This window comes from Harmonia axyridis, chromosome 2 (genome assembly GCF_914767665.1).
Source record: "Harmonia axyridis chromosome 2, icHarAxyr1.1, whole genome shotgun sequence".
NCBI classification, from domain to species: domain Eukaryota; kingdom Metazoa; phylum Arthropoda; class Insecta; order Coleoptera; family Coccinellidae; genus Harmonia; species Harmonia axyridis.
The window spans coordinates 49,511,091-49,530,125 of NC_059502.1; the positions used below are offsets into that span (position 1 = coordinate 49,511,091).

The 19,035-nt window shown below is 33.9% G+C and overlaps 1 protein-coding gene across 3 annotated transcripts in view; it reads left to right on the top strand.

Moving 5' to 3' along the window:
• Nucleotides 1-19,035, top strand: part of LOC123672044 (glutamate receptor ionotropic, NMDA 2B) — a 353,672-nt gene that overhangs the window by 302,212 nt on the left and 32,425 nt on the right. For all 3 annotated transcript variants that reach the window (XM_045606000.1, XM_045606001.1, XM_045606002.1), the window contains exon 7: nucleotides 16,767-16,979. In XM_045606000.1, the coding sequence (XP_045461956.1) occupies nucleotides 16,767-16,979 (213 nt within the window). The remainder of the gene's footprint in view (nucleotides 1-16,766; nucleotides 16,980-19,035) is intronic.

Sequence of the window (19,035 nt, forward strand, 5' to 3'; positions counted from 1 at the left end):
GTTGTCAAGTGTGTACTGGAAGGATATTTTGCCGGTGTTTCTAGTAATTTTCAAACTTTTATCCAAGTGTAGGAACAAGCAGTTATCAATAAAATATTCGGCTAATCTATCCAGATCACACTGGAGACTCAGACAGTCCTCGAAGAATTGAATCACCATGAACAGCTTAAGATCTTCGGGAAAAAACAGGTACCTACAATACCTACCTACAATACTGAGGAAAATGGAAATGAAGAAAAAAGTGAAATAGAATAAATTGTTGAAGGCAAGAAAATAATATATAGAACAAGTAGTGAACCAAATTTAGAAACGATCTGAGCACCTAAAGTGTTTTTCAATGTTATAAATATAAATTAGAAAGAGTAAGGGTCCAAGATGAGGACTCTGCGGAATTTCAGAGGCATTGCGAAACTTCCCGGATTCACAGTCATCGATCAAAACGTATAGACTTCTACCCACGAGATAAGACATCAGCCACAGTCTCAGACAAGTTGAAATGAGAGATATTTATGAACCAAACACTCTAATAGTTTGGAAAACACTGATAAGATGCTTATAGGACGGTAGTTTTCAATGAGTTCTTTGTGTCGGCTTTTGAAAATTGGAACAATATATGACAACTTCCAGATGTTCGGGAATATTGACGATGATAAAGATTTTTTGAAGATAATATAGAGGGGGTAGGCTTAATTCAGTGCACAATTACTGGCAAAATAGGTGGAATGCCATCGGGCCAAGACCCTTCTGGACATTCACTGATAATAGTGCCCGTTCCAGTATTCCATACCACAAGAATATTTCATATTCACACCTTCTCCTCTACCATCGTTTGATCAATTGGTAATAATATATGTAGGCTTGGTTAATCGATCGTCTAGAGGTATGATTCGATTACCTGCCTTTCGTCTTATTCTTCTTCGTGACTTTGTCGGATTTGTAATAATCAAACTCTTCTCAATTATGTATTTACATCTATTTACAGAGCCACACTTATACAGTACAAACTCAGTATTGAGAAGATCCTGATTACGTTTTAATTTCAAGTTTCTCACTACGGTACTGAATTTCGTCTTTAACTTGTTTATTGATTACTCGAAACGTATTCGTTTATCACGTCTTCGTAGTACTTCAAGTTTTCGGTCGTCTCGTCTCTAACTCGTTCGCGACTCGTCTTAATCTAGTCCTTGAACCGTCTTTCGTCTTACGTTTTAAGTTGACCGACCGAACTTGACTCGTTTTAGACTTGCCTCAAACTTTACTCGTCTTCGACTTGCCTTGAACTTTACTCGTCTTCGACTTAACTTGAACTGACTCTTGCCGATTGGAACTTACCCTGTCTCGAATTTCGACCTTCCTTTTTTCGGCTTGACCACACCTTCAGGGAAAGTACCATCCCCTAGTCCAATAAGAATTTTGCCGTACCGTCCACAAAGATCTTCGTGGATTCCTGGAAATCGAATATTCTCGAAGGACTAGAACCTGATACACAGATGTGACTCATCTGGTACGACCGTGTTGTCTCCGAACTTTCCCAGCCCCCCAATAAAACTCTTCAAGATTTACAACTCCATGACATATCTTCGACACCTCGAAGAATTACACATCCTTTTTACATTATATGTACAATTACAATTCATTCCCTGTAAATTCATTGAAACTGTCATGCCCTCGACACTTGAAGAAACTAATAGGTCCCCAAGCATCCGGTTGACCATCTCAATTATTCACAGGGAACAATAACTGGATCCTACATATAGTCATTGTTCAGTTTTGAAACCAGTTATGGATTGCAATCATCGCCTGTCACTGAAATTAATAAAAGCCGTTCATAAAATTCTTCGCCCCGCAAATCTACTTCTGAATTGTTGTTGTCTAAATGTATTTATAGTGTTGATGAATATATGCGGAAGATAAATTAGCTTAATTTAGGTTATTTTTTGTATTTGACCTATACCTATAGTTGTTGCTGTTGTATATATAATTGATATTGTGTATATGATGTAATAATGGTCTAAAGGATAAATATATATTATTATTATTATTATTCACTCGTTATGGCTCATCCCCAACAAACAAAATAAGCTCGGCCAAACGTTGGCGAAATGCTAACATACCGGCCCATTCGTGTCGGCTTGCCTACACTATTTAGAGCCGGCATATTGAATAAAGTGTCCAAATGGCTAATATCCGATGTATCGCCTAGTCTGGAAACCGCAGTGCCAGCGGTGATCCAATTGCCCAGGAATACGTCGGTTTAACGTCTAGACAAAGCCGGAAATAAGCCTACGCAATTAATCGGTACTACGTCGGTGTAGATATTTCTGCAACAGTTAGTGTAATTTTACAGACACGCTGAATTTGGACGCTGATTTTTTACCGGCCCAAACGTCTTGTGCGAAAGATCCTAGACTGAATCAACTTCACTTTACAGTCGTTGAAAAAATCTACCGCCGCTAACATTCGTGCTACCACCCACGATGTTATTGTCATATCTTTAATTATTACTGGTGACAAGTTGTTCCAACTGTTCTTGCGCTCTCAGCATCAAAGTCATATTTATTATTAATTTCTTTAACTCCACATTCTTCAACAATTGAATTATTATAGAATTTCTCCTTCCTCCATTCTCTTCTCCATCCGGGTAATTAACTTCTCTAGAAGAAACAATTTATTCTCCATTTTACGTTTTTCCAGTGTGTTCCTCTTCATATTGGGATCGACGTTCCTCGCATTCTCATCAACCACTAAACACTCCCCTTCATCATCAACAGGGCCCCCGCAACCGCGCGTGCAACGCGGGCGCCACTGTGAAAGGGCGCCAAAACCTCTTATAGACCGCATGAAGAACCAATGGATCAAAGGTTTTCGAAAAAGATTCTTTCAAATTTTTTTAACAATTTTTTTTTCAAACTTCTTTCTTGCAATTTATACAAGTTTCCGAATGTCGCAATCGGTATGAGACGAATCTCTTCGATTATCACTAACACAAGCATATGGTAAACATAAACAATCATAAATACTGAAACGACGGATTTTAGCCAGGGGAATTACTGAAATTTTCGACACCATCTGGAGGAAAAATACTACAAGTTACGCAGAATATCTGAAACTACCAAAATCTGCTTGCTGCCCTATAACAGCGAGACGGCGTAATCCAAATAATAGATTTTATTTCGAAACGTTTAAGGGTCAAGAATTTAAATACTCAGATAATTAGAAATTGACAAGATTTGTATTTTGTGTATTGTGTTTTGCTTAACTGTTTTTTGTTGTGATTAAATTAAATTTTATGAAATGGTAAGTACCTTTTCAAGGTTCTTCTAAAATACTTTTTGAATATGATAATGGGAGCTTTCTCAAAACTTTCTTAGATGATTTCGTCTTTTGATCCTGTGATTGACATTAGTCGAGTGCAAAACGTTTTTTGTTTTATTTGTGATATTCTTAAATTAAATGACAAACATCTATTACAATGCTGTCATACTCTTCAACAAAAGCTAACTGATCAGGAAAAAAAGAGGCTGACGTGAAAGAAAATGATTTATTCAACGAGATAAAAGACCTAAGATTGTTTTCATTATCTGAAGCGTCAAAACCTCTTGAAATTCTACAATATATTTTTGAAAATAATCTAACTTCTTCTCTACCGAATCTGTATTGCCTTAAGTATCATTCTCACTTTACCTGTTTCTGTTGCTTCTGGTGAGAGATCATTCACTAAATTAAAAATAATTAAAAACTATGATATTTGAAGTCTACCATGTCATAAGAAAGATATTCTGGTTTGGCAATCTTAGATATAGAGCAAAAGATACTCGATAAAATTGATTGATTGATAATATAAAAAAATTTGCAGCAGCCAAATCTAGAAAAACATCCATTCAATTTCTGGATTGATCCTAATTGAATGTTTATGCCTTTATGAATAATTTATAGAAGAATACAGCTTAAGTTTTGAAACACATTTGAAAAGTATTGTAGGATTTCACGTATACCTACTTATGCGTTTCGTCCCTGGCACACACACCGGACTCATCAGTGTGACTTTGGTATAATTGTGTGTGCCGTGTCACAGACGTTTGGGGAATTTATTATTATCGGGAGCCGCCGGGACTCGAACCCGGGACGTTGTTGCATCTCGGTGAGTGAGAACACAGTCTTAGCCTCTAGGCCACTGAGTGCTGTGTTTTATTATTGTTGCTATGTGGGCTTTATGAGAAGCCGCCACAGTATTATGTAATAACTAACACCATAAAGTTCTTAAGGCAATGAAGGTTGCTGATAGATTTTCAACCATTCTACACTGAATTCTTAACAAAATTCACAACAAAAATTCTTAACAAACTTAAAAAAATGTTTTCCGATTATCCCCCCTTTAAGGGGCGCCAAAATATATTCCGCACGCGGGCGTTGATGTCCCTTGCGGGGGCCCTGATCATCGACACCGACTCTCGCAAGTGCAGCAATCAGTTGTTCATCGGGTTTTGCACTATTTGGAATATTTTCATTGATTATGAATTCAATAAGCTCATCCTTTCTCCACTTATTCATATATATTCATATTTGACACCCGTCAAATTTAAGATAATTTAAAATCTAGAATTGATCCGTACTGTTCCATAAATATTTCTAATTTAGACTACAGTAAATATTGGCAGTTTTAGTTGATTAACTTACTTGAGAAAATTCAGTCCGAATGAATAAAAACTACCTGGCTATTGTTCAATTACAAGACCTTATACCTTTTTCACTTAAATATAGTTGCGAGCACACTTTTGAATTAATTTTCTTTTGAAATTTATGTAACAAGGCCATATACTTTATAGGTGTAACTTCGATATTACATTCCTTACAACTTCATAGGTGTGTTTATTTCAAATCTAATTCTATCCTGAATTTGATGCTCACTGAAGGCATCATGAGAACTATATAAAACTTGGGGACGGTTTTTTCACATGCGAATAAATAAATTTATTCTTCTTGCGCAGTTTTCATACGTAGATAAAACCTACGCTGAAAAAATAAATTTATTTATTCGCATGTAAAAAACCGTTCCTTTGAGAAAAAATCTTCAAGAACTTCCGAGTTCCGATATCTGTTTCGAATCAATAAGATAGGTACCTGAAATCAGATAATAATTAGGTATCTTGATTTGATCTCGAGTTACAGGTCATTTCCGAAATGAATAACATTTGAATGGGAATAAATTAATTTCTTCCTTCAGCGTACGTTTCATCTTTGTTTTGGTGTATTTGTAATCTTGTATGAGACATAATTTTCATTGCAATAAGGCTAGAATACATGAACTCTTTCTTCAACGGTATATCTTTCCATTTTCCCGAAACGACCTGAAACAATGATCAGAATCTTCGAGTGGATTAATGGAATCTGGCGAATTTTTAATTTTATCGATCAAGGGCGGACATATGCAATTTTTGGTTATTGCATTGAATTCCATAAGCGAACAGTTTTTCATTCTATTTTTACACTTTATTGTTCACTTCGAATAAATTTTCGATTTTTACGAAAAAATCAGACTTGATGATAATTTCATTAATGATAGGTATTTGATAACGAATAAAAGTAATAATTTCGTTGATAAAGTGTTGCAAAGTTCGATAATTATTTTGGTCTATGCGCTACCAGTCTTTAATTCGCTAATAATATTTTGTGATTTTTCCCGAAATCCTTGCGTTGGATGAAAAAATTGCAGGATACGAAAATGTTTGACAATGGAATGTTATTTTTGAAAATGTCAACATTTTCTGAAAATTCAAATTTGTTATCCAAAAAACTTGATCCCAAAGGTAATAGGGCACTCAGTAGATAAGGGTCTCCGAAAGGGCTTCCGGAAGACAAAAAATATCAGTAGCAGATTAGACATGACTGAAAACCCCCCTATACCAAATTTCGTGAAGTTCGCACAGCCGAGGCCTGAGATTTGGAAGAAAGAATGTCATTTCAGGTGAAATTCCGGGGGCTATAATTCCGAAATCGCATGCCGCTGGACAAAAATGAAAAATACGGGTCGGCTAGTTTCGTCTATGCAATCACTGGTTAAATTTTGTTGCATTAATTCCGGGACCCCCTGTATAATGGTTTCACTATTCCTAATATCGAAATTTCTGGAAACTTATAGCTTTCCCAAAACAATCATTAATCATATGATCGAGTGGTTCTGATATCTCCTCCTTTATTTCTTTGAATGATTCTGAAGAATTCTATCACATCCATATGATCTTTTCGATTTGAGATTAGATATTTTTTTACTAGCCAAGTGCTCAATAAATTTTATTATTATTATTATTACGATATCTCATCATTTTTCCGTGAAATCATCTGGTTCAATTTTTCAAGTGTAAAAAGTCATTGAAATTATCACATACCTCCTAAGCATCTTCAATTACTGTGTCATCTTTAGTTCTTTTAAATTTTATTTGTGTTTCTCTTCTCTCTGTACAGGGTGGTAAAATAAGCGAGCTAAGCGGCTATATCTTAGGATCCACTCATCCGTATCTCCAGAACGCCTGAAGCTATCACTTTGCGACCTTTTGGATTTTTCATACAAATTTGATGGGAGATCTGTTTCTCTTAAGAAAATCCTATCATTACATTTGAAATTTCGGAGACAAATGGACAAAACAATGAACTTCTGACTTTGCGCCCCCTATCGAAAGCAGCAAAAACAAATTTATCATGAGTATATTTTGTCCTCAATCAACAAGATATTATCTTTCAGACGAGATCTAATTTGCTCAAAAATTTTGAGCCAAACTGAAGTTATAGGCATTTCAATCAGTCAGATTTCTCCCTTTCACCTACCCCTATATTATGTCGTAAAATCGAAAAAGACAATTCAAAAAGATAGAGAATTTTCCAAGGATTACAGTGATGTTCTTTTTTCTTCAACTTCATATGAAACATTTTCGATTAAAATTTATTTTTCTATACTGTAGCTATAACGCCCCCCAGCGATAGAGGTATGAACTTCAAAACTTTTTCTAGTGTGTTTTCTGGAACACTGTTGTGGTGAAAATTTTTACCGCAAGTCTCTACGATGAGTGGATCCTGAGATACAGCCGCTTACCTCGCTTATTTGCCCACCCTGTACACACTATCACAAATCGTGAAATGTCTGCGCTTCTTAACTGGGTAAAGTGCAAATATATTGCAAGGCCCTACAGATCCGGTAGTAGCAGTTACAGGTTACAGCTCTATACGAATGCTGATTTATTCTTTTAACGATGCCGAAGGGTCCTATTACGTACATTAATGCCAGACAACAATAGTTACACAAACGAATGCCACTCTAACAACTGTTACTTGTCTGAAGCCAATTAATCACAGGTAAATTGCAGGAAATAATTGGTTTCAGTCATTTGGCTTATTGTCTTTCGAAAAAGTGCCACTACTTTCCTTCCAAACGAATACGGATTGACGCTTTCGGCAGATACACGCTTTTGTTACTTAATGGGATGGAAATAAATGATTGTACAACCAACAATGTACTCTGAGCAGATTGATGTATAGTATATAGATCAAGTTGTTGTGTTTTTTAGGCGTGAACTAATGGGCGATATACTTCATGTCATGAAGTTTTATCAGCTTCTGAGTACATGGATAAAATGGAGCTCAATCATTGAGAATGCTTTTATAGTGGATGATTGTAAGTATTAGGACTCGCTCCGGTGTCCGTGAAGTTAACACCCACTTTTTTGAAAAAGAATACTTTTTTTGGATTTGTTAGTAACACCCAAATTTTCATTTGTACCACAAGGATACTGGTAGAAGAATATCGCATTCTGGAGGGGTGCTAACTTCAGGATTTTTATCGATTTTTTAATTTTTCTCAGAAAAAATTCAGTTTGAAAGTCAATCATTAGTAACTATAAATTAACACAAAATTATTGTATGTAACCTTACCTTTAATAAAAAATAATCACCCCTAAGGTGTGAAGTTAGCATCCACAATTTTTCAAAAATTATATATTTTTCTTTTGCTTCCAATAATACTTCATCAGTAATTATTGTCGAATAAATGGAATTTGTTTGTAACCGAACCTTCAATGGAGAAAACCCACCCATCATATGGGATTTTAGCACCCATATTCTTAACAGTTCTTGATTTTTTTCACTAAAAATTTTCATATCTCCAAAAACCGAAAATCGTGCTCGGAGTTACTTTATGAATGGAATAAACATATACATATTTCCTTTCAATTCATGTTCACAAAAGCAGTTAGTTCATTATTTTCGACACAAAAAATGGTGGTCAACACCTTAGTGTGTGAAATTCCTCACTTGAAACGCTACCTACTAAGATGAACTCTCTGAAGAGACCATTCAAAAAGTTGAATGTCATTTTTACATAATATCTTGTAAAATCTGAAATTCATGTCAAATATAGTTTCAAACTTACGATTATGAAGAGCAAGAAAATAATTTTGAATTTTTCTAAATGTGTGTGGAACAAATTCGCATTTTATGGGTACCTTTTTCTATTACAGGTGATGTTATGAATGAAAGGTTGTGTTATTGAAGCAAAAGAGAAATCGAAAATCATTCAACATATTTGTTCCAAATTCAAATTATCCTTTAGGTAGGTTACAAACAGATTTTTTAAAGAAACTAATTGTTACTAACAAATTACTTTTGAAATTGAAAACAAAAGAAGAATATAGATTTCGAGAAAATGTGAGTGCTACCTTCGCATTTTAAGAGTGGCTTTTCCCTATTGAAGGTTCGGTTAAACTTTAAATTTATTCTTTTACAAATAGTTACTAAAAAAGTACTATCGGAGGCAAAAGACGTGAGTGCTAACTTTAGTGCAGTTTATAACTGCTATTTTTCTAAGATAGTTTAGGTTACTAACGATATTTTTTGTCTTACAAATAGCAAAAAAGCAAAAAAAAACTATGGAATTTTTGAAAAATTGGTTGCCAACTTCATTTGCTATTTTTCTATGATAGTTTAGGTAACAAACGAAATTTTTCGTGTTACAAATAGTTACTAACGAAGTACTATCGGAAGCAAAAGAAAAATATTAATTTTTTGGAAAAGTAGATGCTAACTCTGCATTTTAGGAGTGATATTTTTTTCTTATATGTTAGGTTAGTATACAAAAATTTTTGTATTTCAAACAGTTACTAACCATTTGACTCTCAAACTAATTTTTTTTCTAGAAAAATCAAAAAAATCAGCACCCCAACTGAATGCGATATTTTTCTACCAGTACCTATCTTTGAGGTAAAAACAAAAATAGTTACTAAGGAATGCACAAAAACTTCTTCATTTTCGATTTGTGGGTGCTAAATTCAAGGACAATTCGCTCCGGGATACGTCGATAAAAAATTTTTTTTTTCGGACGCTATACAGGATGTTTCATTGGGAAAGGGAAATACTTCACAGGTGCATAGGTGGCACCAAGGCGGTTCTGGAGATACCTCATTTATTGGGTCTTACTGTCTTCGTAGCCGAGATACAGGGTGTTTTATGAATTTTGCCCGTTTCTTTCTGAGGCCATATCAAACGAACCACCTGGTATATTTTCTTTATATTTGGCAAATATGTTCCTAAGAGCCCAAACGTATCATCCAATAACCGCCTTGAAAATCCAGGTCCGGGTTAACAAAAAATTATGAATCGTTTGAATCCTCGTAACAACACCCTGTACATCGGAATTTCGAAAACCTGTTTTAATATTCGGGAACACTACTAAAAACTGAACTGAGTCGTGTACTTTAAATTTTCGCGCAGACAATTTTACTCCACAAATTTTCATGGTAAAAGTGAAGTTTCTAAGAACTTGGATACCTGAAAGTCGTTTGAAGTGACTTTCAACAATGAATTATCAAAAATATTGAATCCATAATTATTTCAAGATTACTTTGTAATTCATTTTTACATTGGTTTTCCTTTTCATAGCTGTATACTATTTGAGATTTGATTTTTGAGTTACTATCTCAGTCTCTTGTCGTTTCTCTTTACTGCACAAATTTTCAACGAAAACGTGAATTTTTTAATAATTTGGTTTGATGAAAGTGGTTTAAAGTAACTTTTAGTGATTAATCTAAGAGTAAGTTATAGATCATAGTCCTCTTTCTTGTGTGAAGTCTATTGTTTCTTTCAGCAGAGCTTTTCACTACCGCGAATAATCATAAAATTTCGTATTCAATCAAGTAGGTTGACAACCATCACTTTGACAGAAGACCATTGTTGTTTAGAATAATTCAGATTAATTAATTATTTTGTTATTATATTTTTTTGTTCATAATTGTTTCAAAATATACGATATCAACCTAATGCAACTCAATTCTCAATAAATAGAAACTGAAATAGTATACAGCTATAAAAAGGAAAACCAATGTTAAAAAGAATTACAAAGTAATCTTGAAATTATGGATTATGATTATGAATTATGGATTCAATATTTTTGATGATTCATTGTATTTCCGTTTCCCAATGAAACACCCTGTATGGTGAGCTGATCTAAGACGATCCAACCGGTATTTAGGATGGTACTCAACTTTTTTCCTAGGACGCGCAACGTTTGGCCCCTAAAAAAATTTAACGCGTATGAATTTTCATTAGGACCATTGTTTGAAAAAAAACATTCAAAATTGCTATCATCAAAAGAGACATCATTCACAAATTTTGAATTAACAACAAAAATTCGAATTCGATAAGATATATTGATTCATATTTGAATCGACCTCTCTCACCTCGCCTCGTGAGTCTAACCATCCCGCGCTCTATTTTATTTTATTACATTTTTACCCTATCCTCTAGTCTAGACGGTTCACGTAGGTTACATCACATCCATCTTTATAGAATGTAAAGAAGTTGAATTCTACTATTTTCAGAATTCCATGTCTGGGAAATATGGATTTTATGTGTGAAATGATATTTTCAAGTTAAGTTTTATTCAGTAGTTATATCCCCGATAGCTTGCCAAATATTCGATAATTTGGCAAGCACGAGAGGTATCTGAAGAGTGATTCACCGAAAACAAATCACTCAATTTTAATTGTAGGTAGAAATCAAATAATACAAATAAATTTTTTGACAACCATCTCGAATGTTTCCGATAGTTAAATTGTCACAAAAATATTCACCCAAAGCATACGTGCAGATACCCGGATATTTTAACGCTGCATTGATATTCAAAAATATTGTTTAGTTGCTAAGTGATTTGTATCATATGCGTTAATATGATTGGTTGAATTTTTTGAGGGTAATAGTCAGTTATATTATTATATCACAACCCAAGTAACATTTTTGGAGACTAGAAGGTTTATAAATTCGAAATCGGTGTCATGAGTGATTTATAATAAAAGTGCTGAAAACCCGAAGTGTTTCAAGTTGCAAAAATGGTTTATTCTCAAAAGTTTCCATAAAGTATATACAGGGTGTCCCGGGAAGAATGCGGCAAACGAATACCATGAATTAAGGTCATCATGGAGGACCCGTATCAAGAGGATTCAATCGCCTGAAAAAAAAAATGTAATTTTTAGTTATATCTAGCAAATGGAATGGAATCGGACTTGTACAAGCAAAGACTCACCCGGTATAGTTGTGCTATATATTTCAGCTGACTAATGTCTGTCAGATTTTCAAACAATTCACTGATTTCCATCCTTTGAAGAAAAAGTTGAGAGTTATTTCTGAAAATCTGACCAGAACAAGGCAACTGCACAAATGTAGCAAAAGTATCTGAAGCAATTTTGGCCGAAGAAAAACGAAAGTGCACGACTAATTTTCTTCAATTTTTTTTTACGGAACTGTCAGGGGCACAACTTCCCATAAGTGCAGCACAAAATCGAAATACATATGTGCTGGGATGAGTTTTTTTTCTAATTTTTGAGTATTCCTGTGAAACACAACAAATTTATGACATAGGTGCTGGCCTGGCTTTTAATTGAATTTTGTGATATTTAGTACATGTACTAAGAATTTATTTCATCCGTTGAAACCCAATAAACCTACTTTGGGAAATATTTTCAAAGTCGTTTGTAACAAAAAAAAAATGTTACAAAGTATCACAAACCTAGTACAGCACAATTTATTAAAAAAACATCGAAAATAACCCTTGTCTTCTTCCACTATGGTCGCTCAAAGACCACGAAACACTCTTCCGTTGACACTGGTCGTTTTCCATGTATTCTTGAACCAAAGCTGTGATCTGCTAGTCATGTCAACCTAAATCAACCATTAAAATGAGTGTTGGCAACTCCGTTATATAACTGATAATATTCAATGTTTTCAAGTTTTCGTCAAGATTTTTTTTGTAAGTTAAAATCATATAACGTACACTGAGTAACCCTACAAAAAACATGAAAGATTTAGTGATATATAGATAAAATATCAAGTAAATAGTTTAGATATTATATTTCAGTATGTAAGGACCACTAGCATAATATGAAACTTCAGCAGTAAGGTGATACAACAGTTATCAAATGGCGCTCTATCTAACTTTAAGTGAAACTACGAAAGCCACTAAGAGTGTTGGACAACTTCGTTATATAAATGATAGTGTTCAATGTTTTCAAGTTTTTGTCAAATCTTTTATTCAAGTAAAAATCATATAACTTACACTGAGTACTCCTACAAAAACATGATAGATTTAGTGATATATGGGTGTTCTTAAATACAAGATCTAAACTGTTTGTTCAGCTTGAACGATAACCTATAAAAATTAACCTTGAAATTTACACCCAACAATAAGACGGAGACGGAGATCAAGAGGAATCAAAAATCAATATTCAAAAATAGTTCATTTTTCAAAATACATATATAATTTTATGTTATGAAAAATTATATTTATTCTCAATTTAAGTATACTGTGTCCATTCCTTTTGGAGCTTTGATAAATGATCTCTTCCAAAGCTTCAAGAACAATCTCTTCGATTTGATCAGTTTTGAAAGAAATCTCCCCACCTAAAAATAATTATTGAAAATAGTGAAGGGTATATGACAGAGCGAGAATTTGCGTGAACAATTTCAGGTTATGTTTTAATTCAAAGAGCTTATGTGAAAACTGATTATATGAAGGTGTTTCGAGTTACCAATAGTTATATTACAGTGATGATGGTTCAAATCACTCGACATTTATAGGGCTCCACTTATATTTTATTCAGAAATTTTCATGATTAGGTCATTATGGTAAACGGAAACACAGTTAATAGAGGACATCGAGGACCCATTATTTTTACCAATATACAGGCAGGGTGATTCTTGAATTTTGCTCATTTCTTTCCGAGGCCAAAACAAGCAAACCATCTAGTATATTTTCTTCATATTTGGCACACATTTATCTTATTTAAAGCTGAATGGATCACTCAATGATTACAAGGAAAATCCAGGTTCGGATTTACAAAAAATTATGAAACGATTTTATCCTTGAAACAAAACGCTATACAGGGTGAGTCGGGTGGAACGGCCAAACTCCAGGAGCGTATTGTACACGTGAAAATAGTTCAAAAAAACTCATATTTTCTTATATGATTCTCATTCGTTTTCGAGATACAGTGTTTTAAAGTTTTTTAGAATTTTAGTTAGAATTTTATTCAAGTTTTTCTAGTATCTACACTTCACGAAATATTCAATTGTCATTTGGCATTGATATTATCATTGATAGTTCACCGCTCCTGGAGTTTTGTCCGTTCCTCCCGAATCAACCCCGAACTCCCGAATATCGAAATTTTGAAATTAGCACAAATAACTGAACGAAGTCGCATAATTAAAATTTCTGCGCAGACAATTTTGCCGCACCATATTTCAACTTGAAAATGAAGTTTTCCTACTAGCGTTTCGAAAGTATTACTTTCCACACGCATTGACGTTTGGAAAGTAGTACTTTTCCAAATTCGTGCGGAAAAAAGCCCTGCTATTTACTTTCCGCGCGCATAAGCATATTTGATAGCTTCAATTCTTGTGTCTTCCATCCTCTTCATGTACTTTAGTCGTTTTTTTGAATTTTCAGTCAAAATACTAATATCTATGTCTATTTACAGAGTTATTTCTTTTACTGGAGTAGTTTTTCTCTTGTTGGATTATCTTTTAATCCGTCGATCAGCATTAATTTCACCAGTTCTTCTGTTAACTCGGCAAATTCGCACTGATTTGCTTCATTTTTCAGTTCAGTGACGAATTCCTCAATCGTTTCATCTTGTTGTTTCATGGTAATGAGTTTGTAGCGTTCATAATTAAGGTTCTTTTTGGAGACATTAGGTACCTATTCATTTCCGCTCTGGCGCTCCTGCGATTAACAAACTTTGTACGGAGTACGAACTTGTACATTCACTTCATCTTCTTTCTCTTATCGCAAGATATGAGTAGAGGGCAGGACTGTACGATGGTCGATAATTTTTTCCACAAAATTATAGTTTTAACTCTTTGTAAGGATTTTTTATAGGTTTTCTTTTTCACGGATATATTAAAAATATATCAGTGCTTCGTACGTTGAAAATATCATCAATTCTTTTGCCGTAACTAATATTTACCAACATATTTTTTTTTTGCAAATCAAAAATATTGACATTGTTACAGAAATTTTGTGAAAATCCCATAAAAATCGGTGGTTGTGAAAGTAAAAATATATTATCTCGTTTTAAATTGATCAGCCAGGTGGTGGTATTCCCTTTTAAGAACAGATTTTGTGTCTCCTTTGTTCTTCTTCTCTTCTTATTCGAATGGGTTATGAATTTGTTTAATGTGAATTAAACATTAAGGAATATCCAGAAGAAATCGCATATAAATTTCAAGAATTCAAATTCCATTGAAAATTACCAGGAAGTAGTTATTGACCTCGTGCATTCAATATACCATATCTAGGCAAAATAATATGCGAATTTTGCAGATTCCAGCAACTCCGGAAGGCGGCCCATGACGAAAACAGTGTGTCGTCACAAATAATATAAAAGCTGTACTCATTTAATTCTCAACAACATTTTTTGTTCAAGTTTCGACGTAAATAAATTATTCTAACTCCACCGCGAGTTTTACTGGGTTTGTAGTGGATTTACAACCCTCTACTCACCACAACTCACTCACTGCTACTTCAACGGAGTTACGAACCGTTAAGAAAGTAGAAACATATCTTTAGAGGATAACCTCCAAAGATACAGTTGGATTCTTCAGTCATCTTCAAATTAAACATTAGAATTGCAAAAAAAGTAACATCTACGTTAGGAGACATAGTATGAAGAAAGATCGAAGATAAATAGTCAGTTTTTAACCTTCCGGCGATGGAAGTCGTATTATATGTTACGTATTTGCCGGAGAGGGGTGCTTTTGAATCCTACAAAAAAAAAAGTGCAGTCGAATGCTTTGAATGTATTTTGCATTTTATATTGAATAAGATAAAGTTTCAAAATATTTTATCGATTATTATAAAAAAACTGACATCAACATAAATAAAAACTCATAACCATTTCATACGATACAAGTTCAACAAACGAATTTTTTTGTTTTTTTTCCTGCTCAGTACATGAAGATTTTTTAGATTATAATTTCAAAACTAATCAGCAATAAAAATAAATCATTAAACCAATGGATTCTAATAAAAGAAGTGCCTGTAGGGTTTATGTTTCATGTTGATAGTACCAATAATAAAAAAGTTATGAGAACTATTCATTTCACGCCATTTTCTCTCATAACTTGAAAACAGTTGGATTTATGAGGTTACGGTTTCCACCAAATTGATTCTCTCAAAAATCGAGCCCTAAAATGTGCCACTCATTTTTTTCTAACCTAAAAGGGTTCTGACATCCCCTCACTAGACAATGAATTTGGGACACCCGATACATTATATCTAGGGCTGCAGAATACGGATACATACCCAAACTTTGACCTCACAAGCGCATTGAATATAATAAAATATATCCCCGTATCCCGGAACTATCCTAAATTTCTGATGATGGAACCTAGAGTCTTGAAACCACTCGAAACAAAAGAAGGCACATGAGACGTGAAGCAAAGTTTCTGATTGAACAGATGGCCATACGTCATTACTGAACGACGTTGTTGAGAACGTGACCATCTAAGTTATATGAGAACTTTACTATTGCTTCTTACGGCTAAAGGATACCACATTACACCTATGAATGAAGGGAAGACAAGTTTTTGCAACACCAATCATTAAGCCCATCTATGTCACCCTGGGGATCCCAACAATTATCAACACACTGAATTCGACGGAACAACTTGGCAAGCATCAACATCAAGCAAAGTTTGGGAAAACAAATAATATGTGCCTTGAATTAATGAATTCAGTCCCGATCAAATACAATATGAAAATCATTACCACTCGTCGTGTTATTCGCGAAATAAATATGATGGTCGATATACCCTGTTTTAGCCTTTTGAAATATCGCCTGATAACACAAAGCACAGGTTTAAAAAAATGTCCCATGGAATATTTATTTTTCCAACCCCATCATCCAAATTGTTCTTGTAAAAAAAAATAGGTATCAAGAATTATGAATTTCTTTCAGGAAAATCAATTTTAAATCAACAGTTGTCTGTTATAAAAAAATTAATCTTCATAATAGAATAGAATCGTATAAACTATTCTCTCCTTAATGAGTAAATGTTTCGATAGTCTCCTATGGGATTATTGAGTCCATGGAACATAAATCAGAGAAATTTATTTTCATTCATAATGATTAACATCATTGAATAATTCGGTCAATATTCATTGAATAATTCAGTGAATAGGAAACAAATAAAATATATGACACTTGATGAATTTCCCCATTTTTTTTCAGGTTGATTTCAGTGTACCTTTCATGGAAACCGGAATAGCAATAGTTGTGGCAAAAAGAACAGGAATCATTTCACCTACAGCCTTCTTGGAACCTTTTGATACCGCTTCGTGGATGTTGGTTGGGGTGGTAGCTATTCAAGCGGCTACATTCACCATTTTTTTATTCGAATGGCTTTCACCGAGTGGATTCAATATGAAACTGTCTCTTCACGAGGTGAGTAGTATTTTTATGTCCGAAGGAATCAAGTTTGGTATTCAGATAAATGTATTACATTTGAACAACTTTTCTATAAAGCAATTCTATCTCGGAATGAAATAAGAACAAAGCTGATTTACGCAAATTTTAATATTTACAAAAATTGTTTTGCCAACACTTTGCGTAAATTCACATTCTGAAATGTAATGCAAGCGAGGCGGCTGAAAATGTAAATATGTAGTATTCATGATCCTGATACTGTAACAGCCAATCACGCACAATTTTGTTTTCGTCGATTCCGTTCCGATAATTTCGATGTCAAATATTCACCATTCACTGAATATGCTTTGTTGGGAGATTCTTAATTCTTATGCATCCACCTTATAGTCCAGACCGGGCACTTAGTGATTACCATCTGTTCCTGTCCATGGTGAACAATTGCCCTGGTGGAAAATTCGCTTCAACAGGGGCTGGCAAAAATCGACGAGGGCTTCTATGAGAGATGCATAATCAGCTTCAAAATGGCAAGATATCGAACAAAACGGCTCATATTTGACCTCAATCGGATCATTTGAACTGATGGTAATTAAAGCCTTGGTTTTCATGCGAAAATAATGGTAGTTTTTACTACACCCTTTATAGAATATTTATTTTCCTTTATTTTTCTTGAAATTTATATGGTTTATGATGTGACCTTCTCGAAATTTCGCGCATAGATTGAAATTGTTATTATATATGAAAAAACAAAATATAAATTTCGAAGTTAAAAGGAGAAAACACAGTATGAGTATTGCTCAGGAAATATATGAAAATAACATAATGAGTGGAATTCTTGGACTAACGATTTTCCATTCCATTTCCATTTTGAAGGGAAACAACATTGTGGGAAGAATTTCTGATTAATTAATTGCTTTGAATACAACATAAGGATATATTTTGTGAGGTACTGCTCACAAAAATTGACGATTTAGGTTTGAAAAATAACAATCTTTCGGCGCAGTAGGTGAAGAAGAAAAATTTTGAAAATCTTGTTGGAAATATCCTCAAGTTAGAGGAACTTTCGAAAATTCATCATTTCAATGTGGAATGTGAAATAATTTTGTATCTAACTATTCAAGAGAAGCTCAAGATGACCGATATACTGTATCTTTGCTTTTCAAAATATCCTCGAATAATTTAACAGATTTGTTGAGTTTGGAAACCAAACGATATTATCTTTGATCCGATTTGAAGCAGTAGCATCTATTTTGTAGTGATACAGGATATTGGGATATGAATTAATCGACTTGAATCTAAAATTTATATTGATCCCGTCTTTGGAACGATAGAAAATTAGAGCAGGCAATCGGGAATAAACTCAATAATTCATTATCAAAAGATCCTACTGATAAGAATTTGATCATGGATATATTTAATAATTAATTAATTTAATAATCACTCACATGTCCATGCTCAATTACAACAGCATCTAGATCTAGATTCTCTCACCATATTTATATACAGGGTAAGAACTATTCAGAGGGGCACTACAGGGATATCGAAAACCGTTAGAGATCCAGGGCAGCTTGAATTTTAAAAAGGTTCGTTATTTAGGGATTAGTGTGTTGGTGTTAACAGATCCAAACTATCTCCGATGGTTCCCGAAATATCTCGAAAACACTGAAATTCAATTTTTTTTCTAAATGGACGCCATATTGGTCTTCCTTATGAGGTGATAAAGAAAAAAATTACGAATTCAACAATGTATCGCATTCTACAAAAATATCGAGTCTAGGTACACAAATTTGAAGAAGAGTTGTGATGTGAAATCATCACTATAGACCATCGCGTCTCTGAAACAATGAAAAACAGAAAAAATACCATTAGTATTTCAATTTTGGATAATGCCTACAAACCAAATTTCGTGAAGTTATATCCAATAACAAATTAGTTATACAGAAAAAAATAGAAAATCCCGATTTTCAGTTTTTTCGAGATATCTCGGGAATCAATGGAGATATTTCGGATCTGGTCACACCAACACACTCATCCCCAAATAACGCAACTTTTGTTTTGTAATTCAAGCTACCATGTC